Source organism: Electrophorus electricus, chromosome 10, assembly GCF_041902795.1.
Source record: "Electrophorus electricus isolate QZ-2024a chromosome 10, ASM4190279v1, whole genome shotgun sequence".
Lineage (NCBI taxonomy): Eukaryota > Metazoa > Chordata > Actinopteri > Gymnotiformes > Gymnotidae > Electrophorus > Electrophorus electricus.
In genome coordinates, this window is record NC_137506.1 from 24,761,313 (window position 1) to 24,788,536 (window position 27,224).

General features: G+C 39.4%; 1 protein-coding gene across 8 annotated transcripts; it reads right to left on the reverse strand.

Moving 5' to 3' along the window:
* Nucleotides 1-677: 677 nt before the first annotated feature.
* On the reverse strand, nt 678-27,224 carry acp7 (acid phosphatase 7, tartrate resistant (putative)). Of its 8 annotated transcripts, none has more exons than XM_035533022.2 (18): nt 27,062-27,222; nt 26,250-26,345; nt 25,754-25,892; nt 24,874-25,074; nt 24,427-24,609; nt 23,971-24,063; nt 23,763-23,788; nt 22,433-22,530; nt 19,811-19,873; nt 18,502-18,616; nt 18,093-18,206; nt 17,070-17,136; nt 16,309-16,376; nt 16,008-16,079; nt 15,354-15,491; nt 14,903-14,990; nt 9,711-9,849; nt 678-8,826 (listed from the first exon to the last, which is right to left on the reverse strand). In XM_035533022.2, exons 3-16 carry the CDS (start codon nt 25,851-25,853, stop codon nt 14,925-14,927), a joined length of 1,404 nt encoding a protein of 467 aa, XP_035388915.1. In that variant the 5' UTR covers nt 25,854-25,892; nt 26,250-26,345; nt 27,062-27,222; the 3' UTR covers nt 678-8,826; nt 9,711-9,849; nt 14,903-14,924. The 8 variants fall into 8 exon arrangements, with proteins under 8 accessions (XP_035388915.1, XP_081577808.1, XP_035388913.1 ...); XM_081721682.1 differs by lacking the exons at nt 678-8,826; nt 9,711-9,849 and adding exons at nt 10,226-11,019; nt 11,450-11,520 and having other exon boundaries at nt 25,754-25,820; XM_035533020.2 differs by lacking the exons at nt 678-8,826; nt 9,711-9,849 and adding exons at nt 10,226-11,019; nt 11,450-11,520.

Consider the following 27,224-nt stretch of genomic DNA (forward strand, 5'->3'; position numbering starts at 1 on the left):
AAGTGTAGATCAGAAAATGGCCAGAGAATGGAGATGCAAGGTGGGCAGTGAATTTAGGATTTATAGAGGTTTTGTCCATATAATTATTGCTATAACATATATGGTAATTAATCCAAGGGTGCTAATCATGTAATCAGTGAAGTATGATACAATAACAATTTTTAACCACAAAGCATGAAGATTTTCTACTATACTGTCTGTAATTTTGCATGTAGTTCATTTCTCTTACACACAGACTTTTTTCAGACAAGTGAAGGAGGTCAGCAGCTTTCTGGAAGGCTCAGACTAAAGAGTCTACTGAATACATGTCATTCTTTGTTTTAAGTGGTCAATACAGGCAGTACACTGCATTTGTTAATGTGTTTTCTTATGACAGCTTGTTTCATGAGCAGCATGGGTACATTTAATGTCAACCTCTTTGCATTGATACAGAGCCTTAGTAGACATGGAGTGTGCCTTTCAAAATATTATATCTTTAATTCCATGACTGGTACACACAAAAGACTGAATAGTCTCCTGGATTAGTGATCGTACAACCTGCATTTGTGTTCAACATGGGCTGAAATGGTTCTTGGATGCTTGTGTGTCTGATACCAAGGGCCAAGTAATTAACCACAAATCAAACCACAAATAACCACAAATAATTATGTGACTATGAAGTCACATAATTAAGAACAGCCTGTTTGGTTTTTCCTCAAATCAGTTTCTAATGACCTGATTCATGTTTCATTTATTTTGCTTTGCTTGTGTGAGCATGTCTGGATGTGCAATGTTCTACCCATAGTTAACCAAAGACATGGATTTTGGGCCATTTGTGTAGCCTGATGCTCGGAAAGAAGACAATGAGCATGGCCAGTCCTTCCCCCCTCCTCTTCTCAGGAGTAGCTTTAGGGTGAACATGTGTGGCTCAGACTGGAGAGCAGCACATCATTTCTGAAAATACTAGCCCAGCATCACTCCTAGGAGCCCTCATTCCCAACCTTGAGCCTGAGTGTTCTATTAGGCAAACAAAGCCCAATTCTTAGTCCACTACATGACAAACCGCAGCTTGTTCCTATGGCAATAGACGGGACAAAATGGGCTCAATACATTCCAGACATTCCCAGGGAGCATTATCGACAAATCCTAAGTTCAAGGTTCAAGCCAGATCCCACTTGACTCATACTGGCTACGTAATGAATGTCTGTCCCTGCCCCTCTCTATGCTATCCTATCACAGTGTGGATGCACCAGAAGTGCAGATGCTTGTGACCATATAAGGACTTCAGATTTGGCACTGGGAGCTTCTCAGTCTGTGTAAACCTGTGGCTGACCATGGTCTATGTTTGTGGTGATTTTTCCACTGCTTTTAAGTAGAAGACTTTCCTCATGATTTCATCTTAGTTTAAAAAAGTGAACTTGTACAATTTCAGTGTGAGAGATTCTTCTCTATATTGGGTAATTTTTTTGTAGTTGTAATATTGCCCACAGAAGAAAATGTTAGTTGAACACTTTAGATAAACGTGTTAATACTGATATCAATTCAACTGTTATTTCTGATGTTTGGATATTTTTGTTATACACATATTTTATTTGAAAACTAAAGTGTAAGGTTGAAAAGTATTCTGTGTATACCCATCTATATAATCTAAGAAATTGCATGTTGTAATATTTTGCACGCAGTGATAAATGTCACAGTGACCTCCAGACACCGAGCAGTAATATAAAAGCTATCTAATCCAAATAGGACAGAGTTTGTCAGTTGTTTGTCAAATGTAACATTGTTGAGAAGAAATAGCTTCTTAAGTGAGGATTTCTGCAGAATCTATATAGGTACATTTGTCATATCTGACCTTGTGGCTGCATTCTGCATTTGTGTGATGTGTCAAAGCTGAACACTGCACTGCAACTGCACCAGGCTACTGCACATAAGATTTCTGTTAAGCAGACCCTTATTTAATAACATCTGTCCTGTTACCATGGATACTTTGAGCTATAGCATTCTTTCCTATACTCCCTCACCAAATAAAATATTGGTATTGACCTTTCTTGCATAACACCCAAATCAGGCTTCTTAGTTTTACTATGAGTCACTGATCTGATCAGATAATAGCCACAAGCTGGACACTTTCCACCCCCCTTGTGCCCATGTCTTTCAAACATTTTCCCAACATTGAGAACGTCCTACTCACTTCAGACATCCAGCAGACTGGCTAGGTCTCAGCTGCGACCAGTGCAGCCTCATAACTGGTTAGACTTGGAAGGCAGTTGAGAGCGAAAGCAATACAGCCCTCTGCGTTTCCTCCCCCGAGGCAGTGACTCACTGATTCAGCAGCTGGGTCCTCTCAGCTGCCGTATCTCTCACACCTCAGTGGGATGGACCTTCCCACACATATGACAGCACAGTGACTTCCGGCTCTTCCTTTTATAGATGTCTGTGCAGAACGGAAGGGCAGCATATCCCTTTGGGCAGTGTGTGTCTCACACACAGAATACCACAAAAGAATGGAGCAAATCGGCCCTCAACAATTCAGCCTCCATAGTTTTAAAGTCACAATGTAACTCTTTCTAAGGTTTTGATATTTAAAATCTCTTTGAAAATGGCAGACCTTTTTTGTGTTTTTTTTTGTCTGCATTTATAGAATTTTTTTCTCTGTTTTACTTTGTCAAGTATTTTGTGAAGTATTTTGAAAATTGGCTACATTAGTTTTTAATCTTTCTCTGGTAGCTTTACAAAACTATTTAAATTAATTTGCTCTAAAGTACTTATACTTCAGTTTATTTTCGTCATGCTTTCCCCACTGATTGTATTAGTCTACAAATTATGTCATTTAAACTGTAATCAGTAAAATAATCCCAAGGATTATTTATGATCAGTAAAATAATTAAATCACATTTAAATATTGCTTTTAAGCACCAGTGCAGGCTTTAATTGGTGAATCCATTTAGTACTGCTAGGACACATTTTGTCTCCATTAGTTCTTTACTGTAATTGTTAATAAATCACTTATTAACTAAATTGGGCTGATTTCCTTTCAAAGCAAGACAAGCATGACAAAAAACACTTTGATATAACTGCACACATGAACATTCGCTTTGATGCAACTGTATACACTCATGTACATTTAGTATTTGGTCCACCCAACTATAGCACAGCTCCAGACTCTTTCCTATTGACAGTGATGGCAAAATCTTTATGACTCAAGACACCATCAGTGCTGTCTCAGTTGACAGATTAAACTTCACACTTCATTGTTTCATAGGCCTGAAGTTTATGATCAGCAACATCTGGCAAACACAAAGATGGCTTTACATGAGGGGCCTGCCATTCCTCATGAGGGACGAGAAGAGCTCGGCCCTTCATCGGGTCATTTCTGATGTCCAGTGTGGCTTGACTGGGGTCGACATGAGGTGATGCTTTGAACACAGGCAAAGCATGAAGCCAAAAAGCCCATCTGTTTTCTCTGACTGGATCTAATACAGTTTCCCATGCTGTGGTATGATGGACTGGGAATGACAGGGAAAAAAGGAGAGTGAGTGACAGAGACAGGGAGCGGATACATTAAACAATACAGTATAGTGTAAGTTGTAGTCAGTTGAGAATTTACTGCATTAAATGGATGGCTAAAACCAACATCATGAGAGAAGTAATGAAATATAACTTGTTACTATTGGATGCTTGTGGATAGCTCAGAATAGTTGTCTCGACAAAAGCATGGTCACTGCACTTCTTGTAACTTTGATCCTAACAAACATTAGCAATGTTTGGCAGATTGGCAGCAGAAGACTTCTGAAAAGCAACAATTCCTGAGATCATCAAAACCTTGCCTATATCAAGATGTGCCTTGTTACAAGATTTTCCAGGCTCAAGGAGAAAATCTGACCCTTAGATTACTGATATCCACTCAAGGCCAGTAGAAGTTCTTTTTGTTTGTGTATGACCTTAGCCAAGCCACATCCATACTAATATGGTGCTTTTCAGTCCCATCTGTCATTGGCAGACCCTGTGAGGGTGATGCAGATGATTCTTGAGCTAGCACAGTGGCAGTTTCTGCATCTATGATGTTGACATACCAACATTAAGTTAACTTTTTTTTTTTTTACCTAATCAGGTTTTTATTTATAAGCTTATTGATATTAATGGTTGTTACAATGGTTTTTACATGAAAATCACAATATTGCCATGAATTTTCTTTGTCAGGACTTTGATCAGGAAACAAATTCTTGCTTCATCTTCACATCCTTCCTCAGGACATGTACTGTCCCATGGCCAGTGTTCAAGGTGGCAATTAGTCATGATTAGTCAATATTCGAGCAGCAAGGGAGAGTGGATTGGGACATTTCCTAATAATGTGACCACTCTATGTCATGCTGCAGGGAACTAAGGGTAGCTGGACACATGTATATGGGCATCAAGCAACGTTGTCTCCAAATCACAGACGTTAACAGGGACAGATGCAACAAAAATGTTCACACAACCAGAACCTGGAGTAAGTCGTGGAATATCTCATTTGGAAGCATAGCCAAAAGGTTAGGCTAAACAGTTTTTTGGATTGTCATGACACTTCAGTACTGCTCAAGGTTTTGGGAGAAATAACGTATTAGGCAAAAAGAAAAAGTGATGGTTAAACATGGTCTTACAGTCCCTTTTCTATACATAGCAACAGTCTTTAATGCATTAATTTGCTTATGATTACTATACTATATGTAGACATGCATGTGGTAACTATAAATTCTGCTGTAGTTATTGGTAAGATCCTTTCCGACATGGAGAACATACTTTGGCTAACATTTCCAACCAGAGTTCAAATTCCATACAGCTAAAGGAACTTTGGTCCCATTTTGAAAGTCATGTGAAGAGGACCCTTCTAGTGCTGTCACTCACTGTCAGCAGTCCCAGCAGGAGAGCAGGAGAGACAGTGTGGCAGGCACCCGTGACTCTGGCTGCTTCCCATTTCTTAAGCAGCATGCAGACTGGGAAGTCTTAAATTACAAACAGGAGTGACCTGGATTTGCAGAGGCATATTTTTCTCTTCTATGGCTTTCTTTCACTTTCTCCTCGGTGAGCCCTGCTCGCAGGCAGGATTTCTTGCCCTTGGCTCCTTTTACTGGGCTTACTCCCTCCGGCCTTGGAGAGGATGAGGTGGCGGAGCAGTCTTAGTGCCGACCCTCTCCTATGCAGCTGCCCCAGGGCTAAGCAACTTACTGAGGAATGGGGGGGGGGGGGAATCCAAAGTGTGATACTGAGCATATGACCACCATCTGTATGAAGAAAAGATTTGTGTGATAATCTGTATATTTGGTCAAATTTCGTTCCTCTGATACATGCAATCCGGATCTTTAAAAGGTTACTTAATGTGCTGCTTTGCTGGCTTTTCTTGTTTAATATAGTAAATGTGTATAGAGACATGGGCTGCCTGCTTATTCTCCTTCATTTTGATATTCTAAAATAGAAGAGTCAACATCTCTCACACTACCTCACCTTTTTTTTTGTTTTGTTTTAGGTTTCTTTTGGGAACACCTAGTTACCAGTGCAAGTTGGCAAGTTCCGAAAGATTTCTACTGAATCTTTTTATGCACAAGAGAGGAAAGCTTTATCTATTACTGTTCCCTGTTGCGTTTGCTTGAGAGTGAACTGATGGGTTAGAGAGGTGTGGGGAAGGGTTTGCTGCCGACCAGAGTGCAAATAGTGAAAGTACAGAAATAATGACATACTGACAAATAATGACATACTACATTCATTAAAGGACAACCAACCTTGCACAGGAACTAAACTTGCAGTGGAAAACACAGTAAACAACAAATCAGCAAAGACCAGATTAATACAAGCTAAAGACAACAGAAACAATATAAGATTTCAAGCTTTAATATTCACTTTGGTCACTTTAAAACAAGATAACAGAGTTATTCATTTTATTATTATTCATTAAAAGGTAAAAGTACCTTTGTCACCTGTATGCATGGGCATTGTATGTATATTGGCATCATTTAACATGTTCTTTTAAGTTACTGAGTTTCAAGACTTGGAGGGTAGATGCTAAAGACTGTCATGGGCTCAGTCAGTGTAGCCGAAACCATCAAACCAATTAAACTGCAAACTTTCCCGATACTTATACTCACCTGAAATAGGGAGTCTGGACACAAACTGCTCTGTGATTACAAAACAATAAAATACATGCACAAGATTGGAATCACATTCTGTTTTTGCCTTGCGTTTTTTCATCTATGATCTAAAAACCTTGAATAAGAAGCAGAAAAAATATTTTGACTTACTGCACCAATGCCAAAATGTTTGTTCTTTCCCTTTTTTGAAGTTCATTATAAAAAATCAACATAAAACATTTTTCTTCTGCATTCAATAGATGGCTTGAAACATGAAAAGAAGTGACTCCTGCCAACAATAAACAAGAGTTAAAAAGCATTTTCAAAACAGACACAGACATTCCTAACTCCTGAGTGGAGGCAGTTCACGACAGCTGTCACCCACCACACAGAGGCATCTTACAGACGTCGCATCTTACACGGCTGTCAGCGATCGTAATCTAGTGTGCTGCAACCCCAATCAAGCGTTCTTCACTGAGACATCTGTAAATCCATTGGGAACTAAGGATAGCGCGTGCCAATGGTTTGCAATCTGTTCCACTCCCTGGAAAAAATGCTCTTACGCCTTGCTATAGGGGAAGTGAACCAAACATCAATGGCAAACATATGCTTATTTTATCACAGCAACATCCTAATGGCCGAAACAAATGCAATGTCGGGGCAACATCTGGTGGCATAAGTAGCATTTATCTGATTATTGATATTAAAAGATTATAGATACAATCAAGGGCTATATAACAAATTCTGGGTTCCTACTTATTTCAAGTTCACAAGGCTGGTTCATTTTTCACTAATGACAAAATAAGCACAGTGTGCGGAAACATTTGTGCTGATATTAGAGACATGCACTTAATGAGCATCATTTAGGCATATGCATGTGGCCCTAGAGGACCTCGTACACTTCTCACAGACATCGGCTGCTGCTTGTGATTAGCCAGAGCTAACATTATTGCTGTCTGCCTTTATGCTCACACTGCTTTTTGTGTGCTACAGCTATGACCTACACACACACAAAAAAAATTCAATTTTTACATGGAGTGTAACCAACCAATAAATCATTGGTTGGATTTAATGGTTTTATAGGACCACAGCAACATTGGGCATATGCTTGTACACACACACAGATGCTCAAAAATGAGCATAAGCATATTCAGCATGGGAAGAACTTTAACAACAAATCTGCACACAAATGACCACATCATTCATTTAGTTGGTCTGTAATAGTCAAATCTATCCAGCAAGGCCTAGAAAAAGACATTGACTTATGTCATTAGCCGGCACAGTAGCTTTTCAGTTTATTTTTCAGGCAACATGCTAATAACCAAATAACTTATAACAAAACCTATATCTCTGGGCTTGGTGAATAACAGGGAGAATGCGTCAACCTCCTGATTTCTCTATGTAGCCAATAATGATAGCACAGAAGAGGCTAGCATCCTATCACGTCCGGGCATGCAGTGATGGAGAAAGCACATGTGGCACTGGATATTTTTGAAGCGGATTCCTTACTGGAAGGAAGCAAGAAGTATGGGATCCAGGTACATGTGAAACCTGTGCATCCCATTCTTGCAGTGCTTTAGAAAGCCTCCTCATAAAGGGATCTTTGTACTGTTAGGGGAGATAAAGGAGCCATGTAGCTTCTGTGAAACCCTATGTTATGAAAACAAAAATAGACAGGCACAGAGGAGTGAATAGCAAAAATAAAGATTTTTTACTGCATATTTGCCATAAGCAGAGACTTTCTTTTAGCAGAGACTCTCCTTTATGTTTGATAACAATGAAAAACTCATCTTTTTTGGAAACTAAGTATACCTAACGTGACACAGTTTAACATAATTTAGTATAAGTGCAGTACAGGATGGCATTTTTCAACAGCTCTGACTGTTGTGTCTATACTATAAACACCTTGTAAAAAAGAATGGGTACTGGCATCAGCTGTTATAGGAAAGGAGGATCTCTGATAGATTGAGTCATAGGCTTTAGATTGACAGTCCAATGTGCTGCATATATTACTTTTAGGAAATTGGGGTAGGATAGTTAGTCTTCTGCCTGACATTTGTAGGAAGGCTCAAGTCCTGAAGGACTTATATGTGGGGTTTACCACAAGGAGTATGTGACCTCCCTAGAGGATCTCCATTTCTTAAAGGATCAGGGTGTGGAGAAGAGGCTCATAAATATCTGTGTCAGTGTGTGTGCTGCTTTATGCTACACACAGTCACATACTTCCAACATCTAGATCCAATCACAATCATCTCGAGAATGAAGGACTGAAATTCCTGCTATCCGAACCCTCTGGGCACCAGCAGCGTGTGGTTTTACCCACCACATTTCTTTATTTCCTGTGATCTGGGATGAGTTAATCATGCAGCTGTATTGCTCTGCAAATGGCATACCCAAAAGCTTTTACTTTGCTTTTTGGACTCCCAACCTTCACAACAGAACACATGGGATTTCTGCCAAAATCGTCCTGACACGGGTGAGGCGACTACGTAAGCCTTACTGTAGTTTTCTAATGGTGAATGAAATGAGCCTAATGGCAAGTAACAGAAAGACTTACATTGGAAACTTGTGTGGACAGCTGTTTCCTCACTCGTGCCCTGCTGGTCTGTCGAGGAAATCGGCTTGCTCACTCGCTCAGTGGAGTACCGATATATCAACGGCCCCATTGTGTGTGGCACTCCAGGTTTCAGCTTTACCCTCGATGGTTTAGGTGTCCAGCGCCATTTAATTGAGCACTCTCAAGAGCCTGCCAGGAGGAGACGAAAAACAGGGCTGAGTCCAGCATTGATCGCGGTTACCACATCTCATGTTCTGCGAAAAACGGCGAGTTACTTCACCAAGCACCGCCAGGACCTAGGTTTAGTGGGGGTCGGTGTGATTTCCATTAGGCAGAAAAAAGGATCTCTTACTGTGGGATCTTTCCATAAGACACAGTGATGTCTGAAGCACAGTTCAGCTTCTATACTAGTTTTATACAAGTACAAAAACCAACAAAAAGATACAATAATCACAATAATCAACATGGACCTGAATGCTGCATGTTGCATGTTGATCTTTACTTCATATGCAGGTTGAAATTTAAGATTTGATTTCTAATTTAGGTTACATACTTCTTTAAAGTTGCATCTAAAAAGTGTACACACAAAATTATCAAGCTATTCATTATACAAGTAACCGGTTGGACAGAGAGAGAATGCAGTTAAATATCAAAATTATCTTATTTTCACTGCTAAGCCTCCTGTAGCAAATGTTATTGTCTTTTATTAATGGTCTTCATTAGAATTTCAAGTAAACAACTAATCAACATATTTGGTATGATATTGGTATGTACATGCTGTTTATGGCACATACTGTAGTTATTTGACTAAAGTACCCACACATTCAAGCAGGCTGTGTAACTTCAGTGTTCACCATTCCAGGCGATGAATGTAATGTAATCATCCAACACTACTAAAAACTTCCCTACAACACATTCATTCAACAAAAGGGCATGACTATGACTATCTGTCACAACCTACACTACATAAAATACTATACAATGAGCCCATGTCCTAGCACTGCAGGCTTGCTATTACATGTCCATTTGTTTGAAACAACACTGAACCTTCTTGGTTCATAAGTGTGGCATACCAATAGTGACTCCTTAGTTGATGCCTAGTAGAAGAAATGTTTCCCTCTTTCTGACTGTGATCCTGCAGATTCATACTTGAAGGTTCAAGGTGTAGCCTAGCCTCCTGGTGAGCAAGGTTCCTTTACCAATGCAGCTCCCCTGAAAAGAGGGAGGGAGAAAAAGTTATTCTTGAGTCCAAAATAAGAATCTCAGTGCACATCGTGTATTTGACTGATGCTCACCAGACATCAGCTCATGGGTGAGGAGGTCACAGGCGAACGCATCCACTGCCAGAACTTATTTTTAAAAAGCATTCTTTAGAAATACTGCCCTCTAGTTGGTCAAATACTCCTTATTCAAGTCTGCAGTTAATTACAAGGCTTTAGTACGTGTATTAGTGCAGGGGAATAACCAAACACTGCTTGACTCCAGTCTTTCAGGAAAACTGTAGTGACAAGAAGACATTACATTGTCAAAGCAGGTTGGAAAGCCAAGACAGTACGTAAACAGACAGATATTGGAATTCATTGGATAGTCCATCAAAATTTAGACAGGGCTATTTAATGTTCAAATGAACATTGAACAACAAAGATTTCAGCCAGGGAGAGGTGAGTCTTAGGTGTTTATATTTTGACCATAGTCCAGTGTATTTCATGCCTCAAATTTCCTTTTAATTAAGTGGTGACACCTCTGAATTCACTCAAAAAGAGAAATTATTTAGAAGTTTATGAGAGGTTATGTTAAAAACTATTTTCAATATGGATCAAAATGAATTTTTAAAAATTAAAATTCCCACAATTTGCACAGTTAAAAATGTTTTCTCCATTTCCTCTCAATTTACCATACCTAGTTCCTACTACAGAATATCCACTTCTCCATGCACCATCACATGTCAGCAGGAGAAAATGTTTGTAATGTTTTTTCAATTTTGTGAAAATTTTGAAACACACTGCCATCACTGTTTTATTCCTATTAGTATACTGTAGACTTTCAACATTTGCCCTGTCAGTAGTATTCAAAGACACCGTGCTGAGTCCTCCTGTTGATACTGCATTCCTGGATGGTCATTAAATGGAGCTCCACGGCGAGAATGTCTGCAAGCAGCAGAGGCTCTTTGTAGTGGGCCAGTGGAAAGCTCCCTCCAGAGAAATGGCACTGTGGTTGAAGGCAGCGTGTTGGCTTGCAGGGTGGATGTAGCGACCGCAGGCCATCTGGGCTCCGTCGAGCTGGTTTATGGAATGGCTTGGAGGCAACTGTCAAGCTCGCCTTAGTTTTCATCACTTGCGGGAGGTGGGGATAGTGGTAATACCACCCAGTGCTTGTTTTGGGCTGAGGGAACACCAGAGAGTTAAAATAACACAACCAGCTCACCGCAGTGTGCTGTACTGCAGAGACACAGCTCGCACTCTTAACATCTATTCTGCCTGCTCGACATGTTGGTTTTTGCAAGACCATTCACAATTGCTGACTCTTTTAAGGTAGTCCTCTTTTAAGGTAGTCCTAGTTTTAGTCAGTCTTACACCACCCAATACTTATTAGCCTCCACATGTGAACTATTTGCTTCATTTCTGCTTTAGGTTTGGTTTTACACAAGAAAAATGTTTAAGAAATCTCATCTTGACATACAGAGTACTGGACCATATGTAATGCCATATGCCATATGTAAAACTCTAGGTCAATTTCAGTGCAAATGCAAATTTTCCTTAAAAGAGGAAGAAACTTCTGAATTTGAACGTTAACAGTCAGATGTAAACATTACCCAGCTGTCCTGTCATTCTTGCAGATTCATGGGAATGAAGTTAGGGAGGATGTGATGACCACTCTGCTATGCTACATGACAACCAAAAAAAGGGGAAAAACATAGGTGACAAAGCAATCAGGAAATATTCTACCAACTAACAAATGTACTCTCACTGAACACTTGTGGTCTCTCCTTATTCTGTGTGCCAAAAGAAGCAAGTCAGTCACTGTCAGATCCACTCCACTTTGAACCTATTTTTGTTATCCTTGTCTGTTCCTTTGGCTGGGACAGCTGGGGACAACAAAAACAATCATCCAGCTACTGCAAGTGGAAGTTTGACCCAGCTGAAGGTTGTGTGTGTACTAGAACAGATAACAGAAACAGAATTCATTATAGGTCCATGCTTCTGGAGAGCCACTCAAAAGCTTCTTTTTAACTACCATGGATCTAATGATTCTAATGAGCCTCAAGCTCATTCATGACAAAGGACAGTGGAATATCATGTTTTCCATTGAAAGTGCTGCTTTGCCTTTTGTATAACAGATAAAAACAAAGCCAACGATTTGAGATGATCTGTATGACTATTTCTGTAGGTAAAATGCCTCTGGTAGCACCATAGTACTTTGGCAGTCTGGGTAGATGACATTTTATATTACTAATGAACCAAGAACATTATTTCTTGAGGGTACAGCTGAGTGAAAGTTCTAATATTCACAAGTTCTCTATAACTAGCAACAGCACAGTCCAACAGAATAGATTGATTTTCATAGTCACTCACTTATTAAATAAGCAAATAATGGGTTACTGTATCACTCATCTGCTAGACTTGCATTAATCTACTAAAGTGATTTTCACTTTGATCAGGTATTTTTTAACCTCATTATTCCTTTTTCACATTTCAAAAACATCTTTAAACCCTGAGATTTAGTAGTTTTTTTTGTTGACTCCTGACAAATATTTAGTAAAAAAACAAACAAACAAAAAAAAGCCTAATCTTTAAAGTGCAGAATTACCAACCACAATGTTCAAAACAGCATTTGACATGAGCACATGCGTATTAAATTTGAAGTGGTCAAATTTACCCCCATCCCAGCCTTTTTCACTATGTAGTCCACAAAAGCATGCAGTGGAATATCAGAAATTTATGATAACAATCCCAAAAACGTGAAAGGGTAAAAGGGCAAGAATTTGGCAGTGCTACACTCACCCAAGTAGAGATAGTATTACAACAATAACAACACGTGGGTTAGCTGTTAATAGGCCACAGCCAAACAGCAGGGCCTGCCTCTGCAATCAGTGGATATAGTTTGGCCTCGGGTTTTCTGTACCTTTCAATCATGAAACAGCACAAGAAAAATGGTGGTGGTGTCTGTACATTGTGTATATTTATCAACATTGTTTTTTTCTGCAGAACAGTAACCTAAGAAAAGGAGGGTGCTACGTTATGTTCTTGCTGTCCTTGAATGATGCACGTTGCATATCAGAATCAAGTCATTCTTTTAAAATGTTTAAAATTTACAGGCTCTTCATTGCTCTTTACAGGGCAATTAGAAAGTGGCGGCTGGTGTCATGGCTGGGTACTCCAGAACACAGTATTTGGAATGAAACAGAGTAGGAAGGTAAACTGCAGAATGTTGGCACAGGGCACCGGAAACAAACAGGAAACAAGCATTACAGGAGCCTGCTCAGTGGACATAGACATCTGAAGTAACTCCTGGGTGCTTCAGATGACTGCAAAAGCAATGAAGCACTATATTTTGAGTAATGTAATTTTTAATTGCAGTAAAATGTCAGCTGTAATATCCAATGGCAGCAGCTTGCAGTATAGATTAACCCATATGCAAGCTTTCACAGGGCATAAAACTGCATCCTGTTCTAGGGTTAGGCTTAGTAAGTTCAGCAACATCCTTGAGTTGTTTTGATTAGCAATCGTAACGTATTAGCATACATTTAGCATAAAATCATCATTTACATATTTGATTGATATTCTGGCTGTACAGTCAGTTTTCTGTGCTTCCCTGTGCTTGTTTACACACTGTGGTTCACATGCTATACTGCAGTGGAAAACAATGACTCATTGCCCACAGCAAGCAAATTAAATCAAAGCAGTAGTCCCAGGCGACTATAAAATTATGTGTTCTGTTCGTTATTAGGTCAACTGTTAGAAAACATTGTGTCACTGTATTAACTGCATTAGAGTTGCTGAAAACTGTTCTGAATGTCTTATGTGCCCTGCGGTTCATGGAAGATAATGCTTGCCACATTATACTTCAGCACATTTCTCACCGAAACAAAATGAAAATGTGCAGAAAGTCTGGTGGTTTTTTTTTTTATTATTATTTTGGAAAATAACTTGGAATTTTGCTATATCTGCCAGCACATCAGCCAAAAGGCAAAACCCAGTAAGGCCTAGTCTGCCTTCCTGCCTAATTGGACCATAGCCACGTCAGCATCTTGAGCAGCACATGTTCATTAGAAATGAGCAGCCTGGCAGCAACTCAGCCAGCTACTTGGACGCTGCTGCCTCGAGCACACTGCTGGCTTATTCTGCAGGTCTTCACTAACCACAAATATGAGTGTTACATAACCTAGCTTCTGCGCTGGCTGCCTATAAAAGCTCAAGAAGGTACTTCATCCACCAGTCATGTTTTTTTATATAGGACTGACAGTTCAGATCAATTATTTTATATAGCCAAGGTACAATGCAAGTTTGGGATTTTTTTTGCTCAAAGAAAGCATTGTATTACCTTGAGAGTATAATAAATGGTCTATCCCTTGAAAGGCAATGAAAAAGGAGGATTTATTGAGCTTAATTCTCAAGTTATAAAAGTAGCAACATTCAGTACTCCCGAGACAGAATCGTATAAGAAATTATACAAATTGCAGACAGTATCAAATGTCCCTGTTGAGTTTAATCAGTGAGATCCAACAAAATGATAGGTTAATAAATTGTATGAATTTGTAATTAACACACACACACACACACACACACACACACACACACACACACACACACACACACACACACACACACACATATATTTTCTAATCATATATTCACTGGTGTATTCATTTTTGGAGCTGATCCTCTAATAATAATTTAAAATAATAATTTTTCATTCCAAGAGAGATATCAGGCCTAATATTTTTGCAGTGATTTATATCCTTAATTTAAAACAATCCTGATTCAGTTAAAGACATCTCATGTTCTTTAACCAGGTGCTTACCAAGAAGTGCACACTCGCTATGTGGCCAGAAAGGGCTCCAAATCGGCATGCCAGCCTCCACTTTGAAACACATGCATGCTCACATGCACTCCTCATGCTCAACCAGCTTTACCGTTTGTTTTGCATAAAGTGCATGAAAGTGTCCGCTTGCTCATCCGCTAAAGGCTGTGGCTCTAAGGTATTAAAGTGTGGTTTTAGAGTGCAGGATCCTGAAGAAAAGTGGTTTCTGTAAGCTTCTAGTCACCTTCTCAAAGCTGATGAAGGATTCAGAGCCAGGCCTCTGGTCCGTGAACATCCTTTATTAGCAGGAGGCTGTCTATTACTTTGCCAGACTAGGAATAGAGTAAATGTTTTGTTAAATGGAGCCTTGGAAAGTACTTTATTCCTTAACTTAACAATACACACTATTTATATACACTGAAAAAACTACTCATTATATTAAATGACAATATGGTAATAATATCCTCTGTAATCCATAGACAATTACATTTTAAAAAGCTTTCCATAAAGCAGATATAAAAGGGATGCTGTAGTCATTTAGAATCTACTGCTACACACAGCACATAAAACCAGATATATTAGGACCAAATGGGATTTGTTGTGTTATTTCTCTAGGCACAGATGTATTTTCTATTAAGCATTTGGAATTGTAGCATTATCTTAAATACAGCCCAGGAAATGAGTGGGTTTGTTACCTGGTCGTCGGACACCTGCTCCAGGTAGATGTGTGTGGAGTTGATGAGGTGCATGCGGGTGTAGCCATAATCTGTACTTCTAAATGCACTCCACTCTCTTGGCTTCGGAATAAAGCCATCATGCTTTTCCCGACAGCCCTGACAAAGACAAACCACTGGCTTCAATGCATCATGTGGTCCATGGAAAGTGCTAGCAGTTTGCTAGTGTTATTTTTGTTTCAGGCTTTCACAGGTGAGATCTTATGTACTGATTATAACAGTAAACAGAAAGGAATTCTCGTAACCCAAACTAGGTGATGAGTATTCCTCAAACTTGTTTTTGTTTGAAGGAAATGTAACTAATTAGATCAATAAATTATTATAAATTCACATTGCTCTGCAGAATATAGACTATTAGCCAGTGATGTTTAACTTGTTGCATATTAAGCAAGTATGCAAAAAATAAGTAAGTATTTTGAACATTTTCCCATTTCATGCTGCAAATAAAGGGAAAAAAACTATAAGACATGGGTAAACTCAGTATGTAAGCACAGTATGAGGTTTTCTGCTTTGGGTAATACAGGAATTAATTTTAATTGAAATCTTGCAAATGTGGTAATGTAAATAAATGTAGATTAAAGCAGCTACACATCTGATTAAACAGGTCTCACTTACAGCGGAGCCAGTGATAATATGCACGGGTGCTCTGGGGTTCATGTATGGTTCCTCAGTGCTCCCATTAAACACCTGAGACAAACAAGCCACAACAGAGAACACACTATTACAGAGCAATAAAAACTGAAATTATGGGTAATTATGGAAGCTCTTTTAAAATATTACACAGAGTTGTGGTTGGAAGATATCATTAAGACTCATTCTTGCCTTGTGTAGTAGCAAAATGCTCATTAATGTGACAACTAATTTACAGTCTCATAGCATGCGGTACGTCTCATTGTGGAATTCTAAATACACAAACCTTGTAATTGTACACAGGCCACAGCCTCTCATAGGTGTGCTCATGTGCCCAAAACTCCAAGTCCACGCCTACAATGACATATACACCCAAACCACACATTACTGCACCTTTAGCATTTAAAACACATTTTGCACAACCAAGTATCAAAAAACACAAAAACAAAGACAGGATATAATTGACTCCCCTATTCTTATACCTCATTATTCAATCAAACCACATCCATTATGGCTGTGAGGCTTCACCCCAATATTATGAGACACATTACCATATTTCAGTGGAACTCCCAAAATGCTCAGTGATAGATTAAATCCCTGATCTATGTGGACCGGGATTTCTCTTTCCATTTGCTTGGCCAAACAGGCCTGCCTTCATCTGTAAATAAACATTTAAGTTGATCCCCAGAGCACGTGAGGCCTGAGCTCATGCACTCTTAGCCAGTCATGGAGGCTGGGGAGGGGTGCTGCTGCTGTGGTTTTACCACAGCAGAATGGCCTCAAGCTTTGAGTGTATCAGTTTGCTCCTTTAAATGAACAGTGGTGTGCTCAAGTTCTACATGTCAGCTCACATCTCCTGAAGCCCTTGAGGTCTACTCTATGAGGTAATCAGTAACAGTGTGGTTAGCTGAATGCTAAGTGCCTCACATTAAGTTTGTCCTAAGAAGTGAAGTTCCCCGCAGTGTTTCAAGAGATGGGAAAATATTTTTGATTGTCATTATATGTGTGTGTGGCCTGTCACGATGAAAAGCATGATTAAAGGGATACCTTGGCGATAGAAGAGGTCCTCCAGGCCAGGGGCTGGTGGATCGGTGTCGTTGCGTCCAAGTCGTACCTGAAAAGAGGGAAGGGGGTGAATCATAATCTTTCAGCACTATCAACAGACACCACAGACTTTATTGCTGAATTGGAACAAAATATATGCATGACAGTGTATGCTAAACCAAATGTAATGGAAGGTCAGTTTAAGAGAGAAAGGCAAGTGCTGGTTAAAATAGCTGTGTGGATGTTCTAGAAAGTGTGGAACGTCAGGCTTCTTTAGGATTGAAGAGTTGCTTGTAGGGGCTAATAAACCTGTCCACAAATGGAGCACAGTGCAAATCTTCATAATAGGCTTCCTTTATGAAACACAAGAAAGCCTCCTGAGAAGCTGCAGGACCTAGCATTTCCCCCAAAGAGTAATAAACAGCCAGTTTACATCAACTTATTATTCCTTTAAAAGTGGCTGTGAAATTAGACTGTAATTAAAGAGACTGGGGTTCTTGGTACACTAGTGAAAAACCAGTCAATTTATTTCAGCAGTATTTATTTTTTCACAACTGTGCATTTAGGAGACACAACAGGTAGTAACACAGTACTACAAACAGGGATTTATGACTTCATAAGACGAGTGTGTGCAATGAAGGGTCAGGGCTAGCGCCAAAGGGATAAACTTGGGACCTTTACTGACACCTGTCCTTCCCTCTCTGTTATACTGTTAGGGAATGGGTGAGATACTGTATATGCTACAGACAGCCTGAAATTAATGTTATCTTCCTGTATGTTTACAACTTTGGGTATATGGAATTGGTGCCCTGGGACTTGCATCCTGTGCCATGCTGACAAAGAGCAACAAAGTATTTTGGTTTCACTAATGGCACAGTAGACTGCTTGTAAAGATGTTTGATTTAGAACCATACAGCTCTCCTCATGACAACACAGGCCATAGGAGACCTGTTTGTACGAGCATTAGTAAATTATTGGGCTAATGCATTCAGTTGTTTAGGCGCGAGGCTCAGGAAAGGCCCTTACATAGCTTTCAAATTTGGTGCAGTCATCGTGGTCATTGTTGGAGCAGTACATGGGTCTGTGTGCCATGGTGATGATCCAGGGTCGCGCTGCCCTGTTCTCTGGTTTGTTCGCTTCCTGATCAGAACAGAGCCATAGCAGTGAGTTCAGTGAGTATCATTCAGATACCAAATATATATTTTACACACACATGCACACTTTATTTATAAATGCAAGATATTACCAGATTAACAAATTCTGGTAAAATATATAACATTAGAAAGATATAACATTAGAAAGATATAAATCAACAACACTTTTGGTTCAGCAAAATTAGGCATCACAACTCCATCGTATATGAATAAAATGTTTCCTAGATGAGCTAAAATAAGTCCAGGCTGACCACATACAGTGTTTCAGTGTAAACCTCTACCTCCAGGTCCCCCTTCAGCCACTCATACTGCCTGAAGAGGAGGTCCAGGCCATACTCAAGGTAGAAGTAGACCTCAGTGGAGAAGGAGATGATGTGTGCTGACCCAATGTTCCAGCTGCAGGCAGACGTGCAGACATAAACATGCTCAAGTGCTTTCCAAATGTTACAGCAGGCAGAAGGCAACTCACCCTTTATACAAACAGGCACACTGCTCTGACGGTGATAGCAGTCCTCATTTTTTTCCTCGGTAATTATTGAAGAGGGACTGTTCCACAGACCAGATGAAAACTGTCTGTTCCCATGTCATTAAAGCTAAACCTCAACAGTCTCTCCAGCCCCTCAGGAGTGAAACTATAACACAGCTAGGCTAAAATATTTGAGTTACGAAGGATTTATTGGTTAAATCAGGAACATGCTAAATACACCCAGTGAACCTAAAACAAGACAATAAACACAGGCAGATCATAGAAATAAAGGGTCTTGAGTTAAGCTGATTTACAGTTATATTATTTTGTTCTAAAATTTCAATTCAGAGAATGAAGGGGGGCTTCAAAGGGTATTTAAGTTTTGATGTAAGGCTCTCAAAAATAGTAATGCATTAACACTGTCTGTCACCAGAGGCAAAAAGGGAATTGTTGTTGGGAGTTATCATATTGTTTTCCTTTTGAATCTGCGCTCTGACTAACAAAGGGCCTATGATTTGATCAGAGCCGTCTGAAAGATTCAGAGCATAGCTGACGGTTTGAGCTGCACAGGCCATTAGGCTTTTGATTAAAATCTAAACTGAAAAGGAAAATGAAAAGGCTAAGCTACAGTCAGTATATATTCTAAATATGAACCTGCTCTGAGATCGCTATGGACTAAGCAGATCAAAGATGTCATTGCACCACCTGAAAAATCAACGACTGCCCACTGCTCAAGGCAGTCCATGTGTCTGCGGATATGACTTTCATTAGTGCAGTATTGAAGAAGAATGTGTTGCTCTTGTACTCCACCAAGACAAACCATGTAGGCTGTCACATGGCCAGCAGCGTGCAGAGTGAAATTACTGCTGCGTTATGACGAATAGCAACTGAAAAAAAGACTAAAGAGAGTGCTAGAAGTGAGCAAGTCAATGTTCCCATTTTAGCCTGGCCAATGAGATGGGAGCAAAGACAGATGAAACCTTTCCTGCACACGCTCCTTTTAAACTGGAAGCCATGCTAGCAGGCCAGCAGTCTAGCAGCATCACTGCCACCACATTTCTTGGCATAAAGAGCATTCACTGCAGACCCACGCAGCAGCTGGATGTATGGATGATGGTTCCTACCTGTACCACAACCCCTCCGTCTGGCCCGGCATGTTGAAACGGCTCCTGTAGTGTGAGAAGTTGCTGAAAAAATTAGCAGAGCTACTGTCACTGTCACGTCCATCAACTGCTCCAAGCACCTCAAGTTTCTATGCTAAACATCTGTGGCCGACTCATGTCCTAGGCCTGGCTAAAGACATGCCAACCTGCCCATCAAATATTTTGGTGCTACAGCGTGAATGGCTTTCTAGCAGATACAGTAACTGCCCGCTCCCCCACCTTTGGCCATAAAAGTAAAGGCCGGCTTTGTGAGGTACAGTGGTAAGATAAATATTTATTACAATAAATAAAGAAGGAATATCACCACAAAGCTGCCAAGTCAACCCAGGTATTCAGTGATTAACAAGCTAACAAGTTTAGGGTCATGGCCACTGACTACAGTTAGGTCAAGGGTCAAAGGTAAAGGAGCAGGCAGAGCCATTTTCTTGCGGTTTTGTGCACAGGACCTAAGGGGTGATAGGATTTCAGATAGTTTTCAGAGGATTTCAGAGTTACTACTATAGCTAAGACAAAGAAGGGCATAGAAACAGCATTCGCATCCACTGTGTAAAACTAAACAGGATGGAGATAACCATGTAAGCCTGTACTTCAAAGCACAAGCTAGATCAGTGGGACACACTTCTAAACAATATCCACAGAGTTCTCACTAATTATTAGTGAATACAGGATTAAGTTTCAAGACACTAAATTCCTTTAATTAGGATATGCTTTCAAAGGACAATAAAATGGGAATAAGAAAATATATAAAGGAAAAATAATATGACTAAAAGGTTATGACTGAGCAACTTAATGTGAAAAGAAAGAGCAGGAGCCACATGCATAAAATTTTCATTTAACGGTATTCTTTCAAGTCCTAACAAAACATTTGAAAACGCACCGAAGAAGGAGGATCATCAGCTTTATAGCTCTCTCTTGTGGCTAGGACAGGGAAGATCAGACATTCACAAGATGATCAAGTTACTGTAATAAATGTGAATGTATTTAAAACTGCACACCTAGTACTAGCTAGTACTAACACTGTTACAGTGGACATATCATTGGTTTAGGTTAATAAATGCAGTCCTCAAATGCTCCAAACAGTCAACAGTGCTTGAGTACCTGCTTGTTAGTTGGTCAGTATAATGTATTACTAATAAACTATTACCGATACTAACACTCTATACAAGCAAAGTACAAATATATGCTGATGTTTACACAATTGAGGGTTAAGGGCCTTGCTCAGGTGCCCAACAGTGGCAACTTGGTGGTGGTGGGGCAACCTTCCGACAACAAGTGAAATTCCTTAACCACTGAGCTACCACTGCCCATACAAGTGAATTCCTATATGAATCATACACTAAAAAAAAATACATAAAATGAATAAAAACTATATAGATGAGTAGCCTGAGCTAGCATATACTACGGTGTCCCGGGCTTCCTTAAAAGTACACCCAACACATCATTGCTGATGTAAGAAAACTATCCAAAACAACACAGCACAGTGGCAAAAATTGAACACAGGACATTTCCCTCACTGCTCCAGCCTGAGCGTGAGAAGTTATGGGGAATGTTTACCTCAGGTTTGCTTATCTATTTTTTTCCTCAGTCAATTACTATAATAATTCCCAAAGCATTCCTAGTTATCCACAATATCTTCCTCTTAACGGTTTAAGTTTATCTGTCCACTGAGCACCACAAGCATCTTCCTGGAGCAAACTATGTAGCTAATTTGCTAGTTTGAGATAAAAACCATTTGTCAGTGCTGACAAATATTTCTAACAAGCGGTAATGAAATTATAAAATAGTTTAACTCTTTCTATTGTTTATCCTGATTTTTTTTAAAAACTACATTTGAAGTGGAAAAGTATGCCATCTTCAGATGTGTATTTACAATGGTTACGTTATAGTTAGACCAAGCTATGAAACTAATATTATTCATTCAAATTTAAAAATTAGAAAAATCCTCCACAAAATGTCCTTAATCTCTGCTGGGTAAACAGTTTTCCCTCCTCCAATGTACTCCTTTTCCAGACAGTAGTCGCGGCTCATGAGAAGAGTCCGAGTTCAGCCGGCTACTTTGCATCCGTTTACGGAACGCACACCGAGCCAAGAAGTTAATGGCGGACCGACTGAGAGCAGAGCCGACAGGAATGTGGCGGTAGCACGGCATGGCAAGCACTAAGAGCCGCGGGCAGATCGAAAACAGATATCGTCTAGACTGCAGAGCGTCTGTTTAGCCAAAGAATGAGGCGCTTCAGGAGCTATGTCATCACATCAACACAAAAGCATCAGAGCTTCAAAAAAGGGAAGATTAATACCAACAAGAAACTCTATAACTGAATAAAAAAGCGCATTCATTTTGCATAACTAAATGTGTATGCAGTATTGATATATTAATATAGCAAGTTTACATTAATATATTAAACACAAATTCTAAATACAACATAAAATGCTGAAAAGCGAAATGCTGCAGAAATGGTGCAGAGCCAAAAGAACTCAGTCAGCTAATGAAAATATCTGGATATAGGACCAAGTGTCTTCAAGGGCCTTAGTGGATTCTAGATGCATCTTGATAAGCATAAAGGGGTTATCTGGAATACTTACTAGGCCCACTCATGATTACCAGGGCAAGTCATATAGGGCACGTAGGCTGCAATGGACTCTATCTGTTTCATAAACTCATCTCCAATTCTGCCTTCATCCTGAAACAGACGTGCATGCACACAGACACAGACACACACACAAACACATACAGGAAGACATAACATCACAATGAGCCAAAAGTCTAGACTCTGTGCTCATATATTACTGAAACTATAACTGAAAGAAAGGCAAGTGTGCTTTCAAACTGGCAAAAAATGTAATGTATGTTAAGCAATGCTGACAGCCTAAATATAGCAATATTCATTAATGATGTCATATAAGCCATAAATCTGCTTAATGCTCCTAAATGGCAAATGGCGAAGGGCAAACTGTCAGTAAGTCTGACTGAGAAACCTCAGCAATGACGGAAAGCAAGCTGAGTGCAGGCCTGGGCCACTATTAGGTTAAATCAGTTTTCCAGGCAACTTACCCAAATGATCTACCATTAAACAACAACAACAACAAAAAATCCTTGATGAAATCTGAACCAGACGTTAAGAAAAATATAATGTTAGGCAATTGTGGGATAAAAACTGAACAGGGTGGACTCAGGTGGGGGTCACTGAATTTCAGGGCCCTAACGAGTTTTCTGACAGCTAGTTTTCTGTTTTACTAGGTGGCCGACAAGGGGAACAGTGGAACAGAGCTGTTCATATAACTGCTTCTAGTGGGGTGTTCAGACCTTTGCGGTCATCTGATCTGCACGCCCATGGCAAATTTTACTGCCTTTAGTGGAAATACAGATATCATGACACAAGCGTTAGCAGCATTCTTTGGAGAATGAGTTTTACTTTCAAAAATGTGACAAAGTATGACTATGAAAAACAATGTTTATACAACATGTGATCCAACTGGATGCTGATTTTATGGGAGCCTTCCAACCAACATATCATCAGAACATTCCTCAGCAATATATTACCATTACAAAAAAAAAAAGAAAACCTTTTTCTCTGTATTCATTACTTCCAGACCACGATTACTTTCTAAATATTACCTGCCACTTTCAGTTCATTACCTGCCTGTTATGAAAATACATTTTTTGAGTGAGACTGCAATCATGGGAGTCTAGGCAGTGCTTTGCAAAATTACAACATGCTTGGACCACCTTTGAGCACCATATGAAATTATTTCACATTAATGTTTTTAGGCATCCAAATGATGATCTCGTTGAATGTATTTGTTTATATAAGCAAAAAAAATCTTAAATGGTCCACATCAGGAAGGTGTTTGACCCTCTTATATGCAGCAACATTACTGCAAGATTCATGAAAAAGGTTTAGAGTAACTTTACCTCATGCATGTCGTAGGCAAAATCTCCTGTAAATTAAAACACAGAGAAAAACACTCAGATTGATTAAAGATTGACTGATCAGCTCACCCACTCTGTTCTAGCAAAACTTGCCAGTGGGTAGACAATAAGGATGGTTACAATGTTATATAATCTTGTAACAAAAGAAAAGGGCTGGAATTCCAATGAGGCATTTCAGGCGGCTACTCACTCTGCAGGTACTCACTGATGTGTATTTTGGGCTTTGTAACTTGAGCTTTGTCACTTTGCAGACCATTTACATGCACAAAAAAACTATATAAGACTAAATTAGGAAAAAATGGAAAAGCACAACAGGTCCCTTTAATATACTGATCATAAACAAAAAAAACAGTATTTCCTCTCTCTCGCCAATAAACTGTTTAGGCCCTAAACACCTAATGTCTTGAACAGTGTGGAAAATTGTTTCTTCTGTCTTTGAGAATTTTGTACTACAAAATTCATAGTGCTGTGACCCATGGCACATATGATATCATGAAAGCAGTTTTAAAAGTTGGTGTTACCATCATCAACTGCCTGCTTTGAGACCTTTATACTGAGGGTGCTAGTCAACACTGATGGAAAATGATGCACTAATAAAAAGAAAACTTAAGTTCAGAATTGAGCACAACTACGTAAAAGGGTTTACCGATGTGCAGGATGACATCATACATCCCGACCTGGGTCTCCTTTTGCAACCTGGCAAGTGACTGAGGGTTTTCATTGCCCATGTCTCCAAACAAAGCAAATTTAGGGCTAAAGCTTGTGCTCTCAATTAGAGCAGTAAAGTATAGGACATCACTCCAGCCTGCTTCACTGCCACAGTGATAGACTGTAAAACACACATGTGCACACCCATAAACAAACATGCATGCACATGTGCACACACAAACAAGACATCCAGCAAGTGTAGTATGAACATACAATTAGACATCCAGTAAGTATAGTATGAATGTGATTTTGTCTAAAATGAATTATTTAAATCTTAAAAGTAGTTGCCACATCATAGCTCTTTATAACCACAGTCTGGATATCAGACACCTTTTGCCACTTGTCCAATTTAGCTTTAAACAGAATAGGCTTAGAATAGGCTTACCATATGTAAAGCCAGGTATCAGCTCAGACAGGGTGACCCTGTGAATGTATATTTTCCTCTTCTCTGACCCTCCATCTACAAACGTGGTGCAGTTTCCCCTGGCAGACTGAGTAAAGAGCTTTCCACCCCATAGACCATATTCCACAATGCTCTCAGTCGCATTTAAGGTTGTCCAAGTGATCACCATTGAACCCTTCACACCTGCATGGTGGGGGTTGGACTACATTACCCACAGTACACAACTGTTCATACTTATATCACACAGCTTGGTAACATAGGCAAACCTTTTGTTTTTTCAAAAGTCTAAGAGGCTTTCCATTTCCAGCCACAAAAGAATATTATTAAAACAGTGATAGTGAAAGTAAAAGTGACTTGACAAACCTTTAAACTATATACTTGTTTTAAAATAATCAATCAAGAATTTGAGAAAGCAGTGAAAGAGAGAAAGCAGTGTTTTCTGGCAAGCATACTTGTTATATAGCAGACTGAAGGCCTGCCGGTAAGAAAAGTATTTATTGTGTCAACTACAGTTTTCTAGGCTGCTCTGGATAACAGTAGTAGCAAAATTACTAAATGTAAATGTGAAATGTATTAACAGTATATGAACCACATCATGAAAAGTAACTACTGCAGCTTTGGTCAAATGTTTTCTCATAACTTGAGTGGAAAGACAAATGGCTATTAACTTGAATTACAAAACCCAAAAATAACTTGTAGACTTCCATCTTTCCAGCCTTAAGACTGATTTGTACTAGGTAAATTATATCTGAAATATCCCACGTGTCCTGTGGAATGACTAATCAGTTTTCACTAGCTGGAAAACTCAAGAAATGGAAGTCTCCATCATGCATACACTAAAGTACTAAGATTTTGCTCTCACCTGGATAAGATAAGTGCACTTGCTCAGGCTGGCTTCCAATAGGCAGCACACACGAAGCCACACAGATCTGGCCAAAGAGTAAAACATACAGAGCAACCATCTTTTCTTGGTTTTGTTCTCCTTTGCTTGTCTCACACTCCTGAGAAACAAAATAGTGCTCAGACCTGTTAACTATCAACCAGTCTCATGACCTGCTGCATAAACTCATCCATATTTCACAAGACCAGTGACAATAACATAACAATACTGTTATGTAAGAGCTGCATTAACTCCAGCAGTGAATTTCTGAAGCAGATCTTCAGTAAGCGCTTATTTGTAAAGTTGGATTATGATGTTTTTTCACTTCTGTTAACCAAGTTCGGAAAAATGAACAATTCTGACACATCAAAAAAATGTGCTGTTGTATGGTGTATGAAAAAAGGAAATCTCTAGCCTTTGACACAGATTGTGAGCTTTAAAGAGCTGAAAATTATTCAGTTATTCTTTGTTTCTTCACCTGTTTGCATTGACTTTATGGTGCTATTCCTCAGCTCAACTAACTTCATGCTGCTGGATATCAATACCAAGACGTCTGTGTGTCACAAGCCGCCTTCTGTTGGGAAGAACAGTAGAGTCAGCTTGTATATATCAGAGCGCACAGAAACAGACCTCCAACCCCTCGTGTTCAGTCTAGCATCTGCCTCTCTAAAATGTCACTTGCATTACACTTTCGTGTGAGCAAGAATGTGATTTAAATAGGTACAACGTTTATATATATTTGAATACAAGACCCACAAATGTAAGTAACAGGTTAATGTTAACTTAGCCGACATTATAGTATGGTTTTAAAAAAAATCTAATTCAGATGAATCATGGAGAGCTTAAAATATAAGAATATATATGAAAATATAACGCACTGTTAACCGTTAACATGATTTTAGAATTCAGTGGCATACCGACCAGTCGAAAAATAAATCCATAACTTTTGTTTTTATCCTAGCTTGCTAACTGGCTTCATACAAGACTAAGAAAATATATAGAATAATGCTAGCTCGCTAACTGGCAAGCATATTAGCTAAAGGGTTATACTGCCTAACAATAAAGGCAAATTGCAAATGACCTACTCATATTGAGCTAGGGGACTACATCTCAAGGTTCCAAAACAGCTAGCTAGCTATAAACCTGATTTCAGCTAACTTAACTAGATTAGCTGTTAACCAATCCATCTAGCTACCTAGCTAACTCTAAAGTATCTCTAGTGTTATGTTGCTAGACACCACTGCTAGCAGGATAGCTAATTCGAGAAGTAAAAAGACCAAAAAGACACACCTTAAAATACAAGTTTTAGTAGATTCGGGATGTTTCTGGAATCGTGATGTTAGCTATCTGCTTTAGTTGCGATACTAAAGGCAGCTAACGTTACTAACGCTACCAATTTGGATTCACAACCACTCCAGTCATATGCGCCTGTACCTCGGTAGTTTTGTTTTGA

Bases quoted from the DNA above. Each gene is read 5' to 3' on its own strand.
- acp7 (XM_035533022.2), bottom strand. From the start codon at position 25,853: ATGGTTGCTCTGTATGTTTTACTCTTTGGCCAGATCTGTGTGGCTTCG. The intron at 18,207-18,501 runs GTAGAGGTTTAC...TGTTCTGATCAG, and splicing joins GGCTGAAGGGGGACCTGGAG to GAAGCGAACAAACCAGAGAA. The intron at 16,377-17,069 runs GTATCCCTTTAA...ATGTCATTGTAG, and splicing joins GGACCTCTTCTATCGCCAAG to GCGTGGACTTGGAGTTTTGG.